General features: G+C 46.6%; 1 protein-coding gene across 1 annotated transcript; it reads left to right on the forward strand.

Moving 5' to 3' along the window:
• The first annotated feature begins 361 nt into the window (after nucleotides 1-361).
• LOC139338745 (ras guanine nucleotide exchange factor K-like) lies at nucleotides 362-12,923 on the forward strand. Its single transcript, XM_070974001.1, has 6 exons — nucleotides 362-826; nucleotides 3,958-4,002; nucleotides 4,348-4,392; nucleotides 5,125-5,272; nucleotides 6,200-6,361; nucleotides 7,500-12,923. Exons 1-6 carry the CDS (start codon nucleotides 776-778, stop codon nucleotides 8,627-8,629), a joined length of 1,581 nt encoding a protein of 526 aa, XP_070830102.1. The 5' UTR covers nucleotides 362-775; the 3' UTR covers nucleotides 8,630-12,923.

A 12,923-nucleotide genomic window follows, 5' to 3' on the forward strand; every position in this document is an offset into this window, starting at 1 on the left:
TAAAAAATAAATGTACATCCAAGGCTGATTTAAGCTGTTTATTTCAGACCAGCTGGTAAAATGTGAGGAAGTGCTTCAGCTTATAAATTCAGACTTATTGTCACGTAACGTTAGGCTAATGTTAACATGTTTTCAACAACAAATATGGTTAGCATATATAACACAATTCAACCGTAAAGACAATAAAATAATATATGTACTTGTACTGCTTTATTGTGCATTTTCACTAAAAGTGCTTCTTTTGATTGTGGACATACATCTAGATTGATTTTTTATATTTGACTTTAGTTACCCGATGTATTCAGCCATGCTGTACAGTGTCATGGTTGTGTCTGCTGAGCAGCCAGGTGTTCACAGAGACAGAGAGCCCAGCTGAGGCAGCCTCTGAGCGGCTGTTGCTGGGAGCTCCGGCCAATCAAAGCCGCGGCGCTCTCTGCTGCTGCGGCTGCTGGAGGAGCATGACATCACGCTCAGCTGCGACCCGCTCCATCAAAACAAACACCGAAACATCTCCGTGCCACTTCAGCCAACAGCTGTCGACGCCGCTGCCGTCTGCGCTGTGATATTCCGCGGTCCGATCCAGAAATCAGCGGCAGCGGTACCCCGGTGTGAGCAGCGGAGGCTGGGAGGGGCATCCGTCTGTCCGTCCGGGCAATGGCGGATGGGGAGGCCACCGTGTCTGTGGAGCGGGACAGCGGTGATGGGGGCTTAGCGGCGTAACATCCCACCTCTGCGTTCGTATTTTCTCTGCATAGCTTGGTCTTCAGCTCTCGCCATGGATCCAGAGAAAACGTTGACGTTCTGCCTCGGGCTGAAGGCTGAGGAGGTAATGCGCCGCACGGCTCCCTTTGCTTCAGACACCGCTGGCAGCAGCTGGGCTTCAGTCTGCAGAGCAACATGCTTCTTTCGGCCTGAGCTGCTGTTGACAAACAACTTGTTCTGCAGCCGTCTGTCTTTCCGTGTCTGCATCGTTACACGTTGCTTTTGTTGACATGTTTCTGGAGACAATGGCTGCAGTTTTGCAGCACTGCAGCAAATGTTTTGTGTCCTGGAAAGTCAGTCAGGTATGGCTTCTGTTTGCACAGTTTGTGTCCGTGGGGAGATTGTCTGTGATGCTGCAGTCAATGCAGAACAACTGACAGGAAGTTTTTAGACTCATGGACCTTAATGCAGATCACAGTGTCCAGAACATTGTGAGAATATATTGCAAATACTTTACATTTGTCAGCTTCAGACATACAGTCAACTTTCTGTGGGAATCCTAAAGTTATATATCATTTCTTGAGTGGTTTGTGACTTGTTGATTTTTGCTGCTGAAACTGCATTTAGATTTCAAGTTGCTTGAGGAGACGGTGGCAGAGGGAGCCTGTTGTAATGCACCAAGGATTTAACTTTCATTTATGCAGGCGTGAGTAAAAGAGCTTTTACTGCCGGATCGTCATCGCCTCATAAATCTCTTGTGCAGTTGCTTGCCCAGCAGAAGAACACCGTTCTGCTGATTCAGGACAGTGCCAACACCGGCTGCCAACAGTGAGGATGAGGTTTCCTTGTTTCAGGTCTGTTGTTGTCTGAAAGTGCGTATATAGTCTCCAACAACTGTATTTATAACAAAACAGTGAAAACCACCTCGACTATGTCTGGAAATTGTGTTCGCATGTAAAATAACACTGACCACAAACAGTCCTGAGGGGAGAGAAAAGGACGTTATTCAAATCAAATGTGTGTTTCAGTGGCCTAACCGTAGTTAGGCGCAGTACCAGGTTTGCAATCCAACTGTTACATTTAACCATGAAAGGAAAAAAGGCCAGTTTGAGGATATAACTGCTTTTTTTTTACCCCTTAGTAAATTTGTTTTTGGTGTAAGAGTCCTTGAATTTGATGTGTATTCTGGTCAGTCACTTGGTTCTTGCAGTGTCTGCATGTGACATTTTTACAAGCTTCAGTGGAGAGGAAGTCGAAGGAGTCTTCACCTCACCTTCATCACGTCTTAACCAACAGTCCTGCTCGTTTCATGGTGTAACATCCTCTGTCGTAACCTTGACTGCGTCACGTTATGTGCGTGTTGTCACTTCATGGTGTTGTTTTGGCGGTTTTCGAACAGCGTCTTACATCCTGCAGCTGTTCAGTCGCCCTCTGCTCCATTTTCCCTCCACTCGTAGTTTCTGGGTGTTCAGGTGGTGCAGAGAGGCTCAGACTCAGACATCCACAGTCAGACACACACGGCAGCTTGTTCTCCACAGTTTTCATGTCATGTCGGGTGGAGGCAGTGAAGGTAAGCGTGTGTGTGTGGCGATGCCACGGAGAACGCTGGGAAATCATTTGCGGTTTGTCTGTGGTCTCTGGGGAAGTCTGAACGATCACTTCACAGCCCGGTGGGTGCACTCAGGGCCGTGTGGTGGGCTTACCACAGGAACTCAGCTCGACATCACTGATGCTGGAGTGTTTCCCCTCTGACTCTGACGTTTAGCCACCTGAGGGCGTTGGTGACAGTTGGATCGGCAGCACGATGCGTCTGCTGGGTTTTGTTGCTGCACAGTGTTAAGTGGTCAGAAACAGGATGTCTTATTTATCTTCATTTAGTGGTGGTGAAGCAGATAAAAAATCATTTTTGCTGGTTTTACTGTTGAATGAAGGCAAAGTTCTTGTCCAGCTTGGCTTGAATAAAAAAAGCATGTTTATGTCTCAAAGTCTTTTCTTTAAGTATTATATTAGCGCTGGTGTGCACGGCCTGTGACGGTCATGTCCACACACATCAGCCTGCAGTCACATGCATCTTTAGCAGGAAGCTCATCTGCCCCGTGCTCTGCCTTCATGTCTTCGGTCAGACGTTGCTCTTCCAACAAAGTGTCATGTAATGTTAATAAACCTGTGGATGCATCAGCTGTTGAGTCAGTGTGTACCGAGCCCAGTTGTATATGATGCACTGCAGTAAATATGAGCGTCTAAGCTATCTAACAGATAGTGCTGTCATTTGGCAGCGTGTGGAGTTTGCTGCTTGTTGAGTTTTGGCTCGTTCTCATAGGCAGTAGTTGAACCTGTTAATAGCTGTGTGTGCATTGGTTTACATGCGCACACAGACACACGCGCGCACACACACACACACGCTGCAGTCACAGGGCCAGCATTGTTCCCCATGCTGAGTACATAACCGGCAGCCAGTTGTTAACAAAGAGGTCTCATTTACATGACTGCAGGCCTGTTGTGCAACCAGGCAGTGAGCCCCCAGTGTCTCCACATTGTTTTTGACACTGGCCCCACATCCAGCAGCACACACACACACACACACACACACACACAGAGGCAGTTGGCCTGAATGACATTTACAGAGGCGTGAGTGACACACTGAATTTTTAACTCTGCGCAGTGACAGAAGAGCATTTGGAAAGGAAAAAGGCACATGTAGCATTCATTTCCACTGCAGACCATATCTGGATACTAATGGTGCTGATGTGCCAGCCGTCGTTCGTCCACACGGGTCGGCCTGCCTGATGGGATGTCAGAATAATCCCACGAGGAAAACTGTTGATGTTTCATAGGTATGTGACTGCTTTGAGCTTCGGGAGTGCATGCTGGGTGATGGTTGATTGGTCATCCAGACAGATAATCAGCAGAGACACCCGTTGTGAAAACACGCTTGAATGAAGTCATCTCGGTTTTAGAGGTGGTTCCTCTGCAGACGTGTGTGAAAGGCAGAGAGTACACGAGGTTCTCTGAGCGAGCCTCCGGTCTGCCGTCCGGACCCACAGAGCAGAAACAGGTTTGTTAAAAAGCCTTTGACCTTCCCATCTCCTTGAGGAGGAGCAGTGCAGAGCGCCCTGGAAAACAGGCCTTCAGTGGCCTTTTTAGTCACGCCTGGTTAACATGTGTGTGTCATGTGAGGCGTGTGTCAGGTCAAACACGCAGCGCTGATGGTTTTGTTCCTCCGTCTTCATCGTGGCTCCTCTCTGTCTTCTCCAGATGACCATGTCCCTGCAGGGCCTGGACGGGACCGAAGCCGCCACGGTAGGGAGCTCGACCTTCAACCACAACCAATCATTTCACAGCACTGGATGATAGAAAGCATGGCTAGAAAAAGCCTCCCAGCGTAACTGGAGTGGTTGCCATGGCAGTGCATAATTATTTGTTAGCACTTCTCTGTCTCGTGTGTGGTGACGGTGTACGAAACAGACTCAGCAGCCTCTTCCTGCTGCATTATTATTGTAGCTCATGCACTGAAATGTGCGTCAAACATCTTCAGAGTTAACGTCTGCCTTTAGTTCTTCACTTGCTCCTCTTCCTCACACAGACCTGCTGATGATTAAGATGTCGCCGTAACATTCTCAGAGGTCCTTTCACTTCTCGTTTCAGGTGTCTGTTTCTCAGAAGGAGGCCGACATGCACTCAGTCAATAAGGTGGGAGATTCTTTGGCTGTGACCTAAAACGTATGTCACGTCACTAAACGATCTTAAAGCTGCGCTCATCGATGTTAATGTGTGATGTCAGAGAGAGTTATCACCCGCTGCAAAGCATTTTAGCATCTTTCAGCTCACTTTTTTGGTTTTATGGCCCCCAACAACCCTTTTTTTCCACCCTCTTTAATTTCTATATTTATTCTGTTCTTATTTTAGTTTTATCTCCCTCTTCTTATTTATTTCCTCCCGTTTCTCTATTTGCTGTACTTACTGCTGGCCTTGTGCCACTGGGGATCAATAAAGGTTTATTTTATCTTCATGGACATGAATCTCAGTTGAAATAAGTGCTAATTTTATTCCAAAAAGGAGGAAAGTCAGGTTTAAGATCCGGCTTTCTGTGGAGCTTTAATCCACCTCTCATGGTCTTCATCAGCGGTTTTCTCAGCTGTGAGGGAGACGAGTCATTTGTCATCATGTGACTTCTGTATGGAAATTCAGTCAGGTGGCAACAGGTGGTGGTGTAAAGGGGAGATTGTAAGCCTGGTGTTGGTTCAAAGACGGCCTGCTGCTGTGCTTCTTCTGCTTAAAAGCTGTAAAAAAGACCTTGTCAGTAGTATTCAGTCAGCCGTCAGTCAGAGGAAACAGCATGGCCTCACCGAGCTTTCCAGCCTCATCTCTGCAGCCTCTTCATTGTCTCTGTGGTGATGTGCGATGCTGTGTTTCGTCCACCAGGTGGTGAAGCATCACGGGGGTTCTGCTAGCCGACCTGTGGTCAGTCCCAAGTACTGTCCTGGCGTCAACAACAATCCAGGTTACCTGTGTGAGACGGGGCACTGCTGCGGAGAGACGGGCTGCTGTACCTACTACTATGAACTGTGGTGTGAGTCACCTGACTGAACTCTGCAGCCGAGCTCCTGAGGCTCCGGCCGCACTTCACCTGAAAACACAAGAACATCAGCTTTCTCTTACATAGAGTCCCTCCCAGCCCACCAGACTGTCCTGAAGTCTCCATCTTCCAAACATCTCAGGAGCAGAGATTTTAATGAGATGGTTTGAAGAAAACTGATGCAACTTTGTCTCATTTGGTTAAATTAGCACCGTCATCAAAGTTTTAAAGAATGTATTTCAAACAGACTTAACCTGCATTTAGAAGTATGTAACGGACGCATTGTTTTTCCCTGCACATTAGCTTTCATTGTCATTATGTGTTTAATTTGAGCTCAAACTAACCTCAAACTAAAATACTTGCATGGTCAAATATTTAAAATCAACACCAAACAGCTGTTTTAGGCTTCATGTTGCAAAGCTGTCCAGTTAAATCTGCTCATTTGATCTTAAAAATCATATAACAGCAGACGTTTACATATAAAGTTAAGGCTTACGTTCGTGCTTACATTGTCTGTATATAGCATCCATAGTATTTATTTATATTATAACTGGGGCATTCTGAAATTCTGTCCTTGAACAGAAGATTTTGCAAATTATACATATGATAAAAAACAAAAGCAGCAAATTTGTTCTTGAAATTAATGAAGTGCCTCCTAAATGTTCTCTAAAGGCTGATATGGAGGTCAGATGATGCAGCCAAAGCTCAGAAATAAATCTAAAATTCAAGTATGTGCTTTTGGAGGATGAACAGCAGTAACATAAAACATAAATGATTTATATATAATGCAGTAAAATATCCAAAACCGCCATTAGAGTCATTTTAAAACAGTCTGTGCCTCTCTGTGCTCTGAGCTTGAATTCAGGACAAACTTTATTTTTGTAATAAAGGCTCACGCTGGCTCATTTCCTGTCTCTGCAGGGTTCTGGCTGCTGTGGACGGTGCTTATCCTCTTCAGCTGTTTCTGTGCTTACCGTCACCGCCGGGCCAAGCAGAGGATCCAGCAGCAGCAGAGGCAGCGGGAGATCAACCTGATCGCCTACAACGGAGCCTGCAACTACCCGTCCTCCATGCTGGACCTCAGTATGTTGTTCATCTTACTCAGTATCACATATTTCTTTTTAAGATAAAAATGAAAAAACATCAATTTTTAACCATTAAATGAAAGATTTCGACATCCATGCTGCAAAGACAAATTAAGATGCATTTTATTTTTATTTATTTTACTCTCTTTGCTCCACCTGTTTGTTCCTGGTTGGATGATAATGTTTCACTCTGAAGGACAAATTTCAGGCAAAATAACCTCATTTATTCCAAAGTAATTTCAGCCAATAATGTCAGCACTTCTCCAGCCCGTCTCGTACGTATTGTCCCATTTTCAGAAAGTAATTTCATAAAAACAGTAAATGTGACTCAAATATACAACAAACAGTATTGAGAGCATTTATTGGGGACTATGCTCAAGTGTTGTTGTTTTTACACACACTTTGTGGGCTGGTTGGTCGAGTGTTTGTGTGGTTGAATGGACATAAACTGCAGTGACATGTTAACTGTGATGAGGACATGTGATGCAGTTCACTGATGTGGTTTTGACATGTCCTTTAGGACAGAGGACAGACAGCAGTGTTGAGAGAAGTAACACCACTGCTTTTGGTGATATCTTCTTCAAAGTAAACAACGCACTCACAGTGACTGAGATTAAAATGGGCTCGTTGCGTTTGTCTTATGTGAAAATCGTGGACAGCTGATAGAGACAAACTCAGCAGCCTGTTCACCAGATCGTCCATTTTCTGATGTAATATCGCCGTCTGTACGGACAATTCAGGCGATGTGAGCTCGCGTTTCACCACAGTGAGTTCATGTTTGTAATATAAAGTGGAGAGACTTGGTTCATCATGTATAATTATCTATTAATTACTGTAGCAAAGCTCAGTTAAGGTGTACATAAGGCGTTCTGGGGCCTGTTGGTCTGAGCGCTGGTCATCGCTGCCCTCTGCTGGTCAGAGTGTGAATTACTTCCATCACACAGTTGATGTGTAGAATGATAGGTGAGTTGTTTTGTTCCACATTGTGCCAAAGCAACACTAAAATAATATGTGTCAATATGTGCGTTAATACAAGAATTGACATTTAAAAGTTAGAATTACTTTCTGTGGTAACTGATTACTTTTGTCTGCAGCGTTTTTTAAGAAGCTGACCCCTCCTCTTTCTTTTGTCTCAGGTTTTCTGGCTTCCTTCAAGCTGCCTTCCTACGAGGAGGTGGCGGCGCAGCCCAGCACCCCTCCTCCACCTTACAGCTCTGTCTTCGCCCTGCAGGGAGGTGCCATGGGGGGTCCTAGCTCCTCTTACCCCCATCACCACCACCACCGTCACCCCTGCCCCCCCTACCTGGGCCCTGGTCCCGGCCCCAGCGGCCTGACTTCCTCCCAGAGTTCTGACAACTACACCAGCTGCTCCTGCGAGTCGTGCTCCCTCACCTCCCCCTCCAGCACCTCCTTCTCTGTCCAGGTGACGGACGAGACATATGACAGCAGCCGCATGTCCACGCCCAGTGAGGCAGGGGGCGACTGCGCTGTCATACCAAGGGTTGTGGCCAACTTCGCACCGACTCCTTCGCCACCTCCTTCATCGCAAGTTCCACCCGATGTGATACCTGCGGTCACTCCAGATGTCATACCTGTCCAAAGACGGTCCTCCAATGGCAGCGAAGCAGTCTCACCTTTGGCGCCTCCTCTCTCTCTCCCTTTACACTCTCGTCCCTCACATCCTTCTCGCCTCCCGCTGTCTCCCCTCATCTTGCTATCTTCCCTCCCTCCCGGTCAAGTCCACCCTCTCGTCCTCTCAGACCCACTCGGAGCCGCGGCCGTTCAGAAGGAGAAAGAAGAAGAGTCCTCGCCTTGTGGTCCACCCCCCCGGCCCGCTCTGTCTCCCCCCAAACAGCCGCTCTTCTCCTCAAACGTGGCTGTTTTCACGCACTGCGTCAGCAAAGAGGAGCAAAAACGAGAAAAGGAAGAGGAGGAAGAGGAAGAAGAAGATGACGAGGAGGATCATTTCCGGCATCGACGGCTAACGGGCGACTCGGGCATCGAGGTGTGCCGCTGCCACGTGAAGAGAGAGGAGGAAGAGGAGCTGCAGAAGGGGCCTGTTGGTAAGGGGGGGAGGGAGGCCGCGAAAGAGGCGCAGAGGCCGGATGTGCTGCACGACAGCGTGGACTGTTCCCTCCGAGCGAAGGCCTCTGTTCAGTCGCCGCTCCTGGACGACTGCGCCGAGCAGCGCGGCCTCGCCCCCTCATCCTCCAGCATCATCATCCAGAAGACGGGCGAGGCCATCATCACCGTGGAGACCTCGTAAGCCAACGGGCGGCGAACAAGTGAGAAGTTTATGGTCGTCGTAGGTCGACACGAGGGACTCGTTGAAGAAAAGACTCGCAGGTCTTATTGTAAAGGAGGAGCGGAGGAGTTTCTCCTACTTTACAGGAGAAACTCCTCAAGAAGCCGACGCCTGAAAGTCCTGTTTTGTATTTGATTTATTTGTGTTTCAGGAGGAGGCATATCTGTTCCTCTGAAGTGATGACATGCTGATGAATTTCTCTTTCTCGTTTACCCACATGAACGAATCCATCGTACCGACGGCTCTGCGCGTCTGCTCCTCTGCTCTCTCCTCTTCATCTCTCTTCTCTCTGCATGACACAACGTTTCGGCTCTTTGAAGTGAAATCCCTAACAGTCAGTGGTTTCCAGCCTGGGGGTCAGGACCCCACATCTGAGGGATCACCAGAGGGTCATGTGATGATTAACAGGATGAGACGGGAGAAAAGCGTCTGTTGTACAAAATGTTTCTCCAGTCTTTGCTTTTTTTTGATGTGAAGTTGCAGATAGTTTTCCCTCTTTGGGCTTTCAGACGAAACAACCTTTGACATATGCAATGTGTGGAGGGGTCACAGCTAAACGCTCTCTCATTTTAAGGGGTCAGCCTGCAGAAAGGCTGGAAACCACTGCCTGAGCTTATTCTCCATCAGCATCAGTAAACACGACCCAGACTGTTTATCATGAAACATCTCCTCTGAGAGAACATGAAGGAAGAAGAATTCACTTTCAGACGAGCAGCTCTAACAAACCGATCACGTCACGTGATCTTCATTTTCTTTCTGACTTCTGAAAAGGTCGGAGGTCACACGACCGACTCGTGACCTTTGTTGTTGTGGGGTGAATTTTTGCTTTCACCAGCCGACTTCCCTCTGCGTGTCAGAGGACGTAAAGAGAGGAGGCAGCTTAGACTGAGTGAAGGAGTGTGTTTTCTACTCGTGTCTTACGTCGCTCTCTGACGGAGGAGGGTGCGAACGTAGATTAAAAGGTGTGGGTGGCAAAGCTTTACACAGGTTTTCTGATTATACGTTGTTGTTTCAGACTGTTAACATGGTTCTACTGTTTCATTAACTGACTGTTTGATTTGGATTTAATGCGTTTGAACTTGTTCCCGGTTGCTCGTTGCCATTTTTTTGCACGGCAGCGTGAATCTGATTCCTCCGTGGACGGACTGTTGAGTTTTTACAGGCAGAAACTTTAAGCCTAATCTCGTCACTGATGATGAATGTAAACGGTTATGCATCGCAACAACAACAGCAACAACAAAAAAAAAAATACTTAATCTGTTTACGGAGAATTTTTATAGCATGACGCTCGACTGAAAACCTCTGGAAAAGTGCCCAAAACTGCAGCTGAGCGCGGGCTTTGAGAGGACGCTCTGGACTGAAGTGCCCGTCGTGTCTGTGTGAGTCCGGTGCATCAGAGGTGGAGGTGAAGCCTCTTTTCTTACTGCTGTGGCTCAACGCGTGGTCGCCGCTGAGCGCCGGACTGCTTCTGTGGTTGATCCTGTTTCTGCGTGTGAAACGACTCGTCGGTCGATGTCCAGTCGTGCAGCGTGTCTCTGCCTCACACTCAGGCGGAGCGTGAGGTCGATGCCATTGGTTGACGCTCTGCACTTCCTGGTTTTGAGCACATGTACTCTCCTGCAGTCGACTCTGAAGCATAAAAGAGATTCAGAGAGAAAGAATGTCTCAAATCGCATTGTTGTACATGTGCTTCCTGCTGTAGCTGTTGTGAGACTAATGTCTCTGTGGTCCATCGTCTAGAGGACACCTCACTGTGCCCTCGCTGTCCCCCTGTGGACTGAAACCTCGGTTCAGCTCAGCAGCACCTTTATTGGTGTGTGCTGCAGCGAGTCCAGGTGTGTCTCACAGGTGGACGCCGTCTGTCCTCTGAACATCAGCGAAAAAAGAACGGACGGTTGTTATTTTCTCATCACTTCTAGCTCATGTGTGTTTATCAAAGTATATGGTGCCGAAAATAGACCGTCTGTTAGGCATTGTATGGTTTACTGCTGCTATGTGTGCGTGTGTTTTCTGTAAACTGTGCACAGTCGTACATCAGATGGGCAGACGTTTTCTAGCAGCGCTTCGCAGTCTCTTTCTGAAGTATACACTGTATGTAGTACACGCAAAAATAGTATTTAGCAATAGTGTTCACACTTTTTTCCTGACTCTGGTTCAAACTGGCTGGTGGGAAACTGACTGTTGTGAAAAGACATTTACCTCTTTCTAACTGATCCGAGAGCTGTGCCGGCCAGAGGCCCTGATTGTACATAACTCTGCATTTTAAAAGCTTTCGGCTTAAAGTTTCTCCCGAGTGCAAACTCAGATCACCCGGTTTGGACCGGAGCCTCTCGGTTTGTGCCTCTGCTGTTCAGTCGCTGGGTTTAATCTGTGCGTTAACGCCTGACGATCTTTAACGAAGGTTTCTCCTCTGGAGAGGAATAAAGGTGCTGCCTGGACATGAAACACGTCCCTGCTTCGTCTGAGCAACCACGTGACGCTCCTCTGAGTTTTTAGATGTTCATCCAGAACGATGCTTTTCAGTTACATCCAGTTTATGCACATTAAAAGAGTTCAGGAGGAAAATGACGCAAGTCGTGTGATTTAAGGGAAGTTTTCTTTTACATCGTTCACACTGCGATGATCTCTGTCAGTTTAACATCAACAAAACCAGGAAATTATGTTAAATTATGACCAGCTGAAGTGAATTTAAGGAATTTAAGGGGAAGTAAGCAAACAGTGACCTTTGACTGACCTTTAATTCACTAAAAATCACCTTGAATCCTTTTTTACTGGTTGCCTCTCTGGTCATTGTTAACGATTGATCAGATGATTGATTGATTGTGGGAGTGAAGAAGTTGGAGAACCACTGATTTGTGCAGGTGATTAAAAATGTTGAGTTTGGATGTGTTTACATTTGCTCATTGTTTATTAATATTATTGAATTTTATTGAAGACGTGATCAGAGACGCTTACTTTTAGGCTCATTCTGAACCTGGTCTTTGTGAACTTTCACAAAAACTAGTTGTATTCATGAAATTTGATGCTGAGTAACAGCAAACGTCACAAACAGGAAACAGAGAACCTCAGAGATGTTTTTTGCTGCAGCAGATTGAAGGTTTGTTCAGATCGAGTCTCTGAGGACTCTGAAAATTTTCTCAGAGGTCACCCAGAGCTGGTAAAACACAAGAGGCACAAACGGGGGCTAGTTTTACCCCAACTCTGCTGTGACATTGAAGCCAAACTGATCTGAGTTCAGTGTACATAGGACTTTTCTTTGGCCTTGTCAGCAGCTCGTATGTACAGACAAAAGGCCCAGACTGTCCTCTTAATGCCGCCGAAGGCCGAGGCCTGAAATAAGACTGTTACCTCGCTGAGTTTTGACTGCAAAGGACTGTTTACTTCTCCTTACAACATAGTATTTACTCTATATTTGTACTGACTTTATTTTGTAAAAAGTTGAAGAATTAACCCCCCCGCAGAGCCCACATTGGTACGGCTCAACAAAAGATCAAATCCAGACTGACTCCCGGGAAAGCGCCCGATCTCCTTTTCCTCCTGCAGGATTTCTAGAAGTATCTATACGTGATCGTTTGTGGACTAGTTCGGATTAATATTACTACAACTGTGGTGTTCTTTGAGGGTATCCTTGTGCAACTCTACCTGCAGCTCTTCAGCGTGTCGTACGCGTGTGTGAGAGAGTTATCGTCAGCCGTGTTAGCCGTCGTGGTGTGAACTCATTGTCGCTTGTTATGAGGCCAAAGTTGACTGTCGCTGGTATTCGTTAACATGATATTTGTCAATAGAAATATCCAATCATTTTTATGTCACCATGAATATGGAGTTGATTTTGTATCTTGGTGTATAGCGTAGAGATTTCTGACGTAGAATCCAGACGATGAGATGCTCTCACCTCTTTCAGTATCTGTTTGGTTGCACATTTCCAGGTGCTTTTTCCAGAAGGAGTTTAGGTTTCTTCCATTCGAGGGTTTTTCATTGATGCTCGATGGGGTTCAGACATTTGCGCTACTTTATTCGACAGAAACTGTGGATTTTGTGTCAAAATAAAAGCTAACGAGTGCTACAAAACACATGTCTGTGCTTTTTTAGACACACACTTGCTGGGGAACAAACAGCGTTCTGCTCTGAAGCTCAAACTTCTTTAAGCTAAAAAAAAACACCCACTCATGAGGAGCTGTCGCCGTGACTCAGGATGAGTCACCAGGCTGCAGGAAGCTTCGTCTATTCAGGAGAAAAAGGAGCCTGAAATGTGACT

Source organism: Chaetodon trifascialis, chromosome 2 (genome assembly GCF_039877785.1).
Source record: "Chaetodon trifascialis isolate fChaTrf1 chromosome 2, fChaTrf1.hap1, whole genome shotgun sequence".
Taxonomy (NCBI): Eukaryota; Metazoa; Chordata; class Actinopteri; order Chaetodontiformes; family Chaetodontidae; genus Chaetodon; species Chaetodon trifascialis.

What these genes read in the sequence shown, in the direction of transcription:
- LOC139338745 (XM_070974001.1), top strand. Translation starts at nt 776, where the DNA reads ATGGATCCAGAGAAAACGTTGACGTTCTGCCTCGGGCTGAAGGCTGAG. An exon ending in ACGGGACCGAAGCCGCCACG is followed by an intron (nt 4,003 to 4,347) that starts GTAGGGAGCTCG and finishes TTCTCGTTTCAG; the next exon opens with GTGTCTGTTTCTCAGAAGGA. An exon ending in GTCCTCCATGCTGGACCTCA is followed by an intron (nt 6,362 to 7,499) that starts GTATGTTGTTCA and finishes CTTTTGTCTCAG; the next exon opens with GTTTTCTGGCTTCCTTCAAG.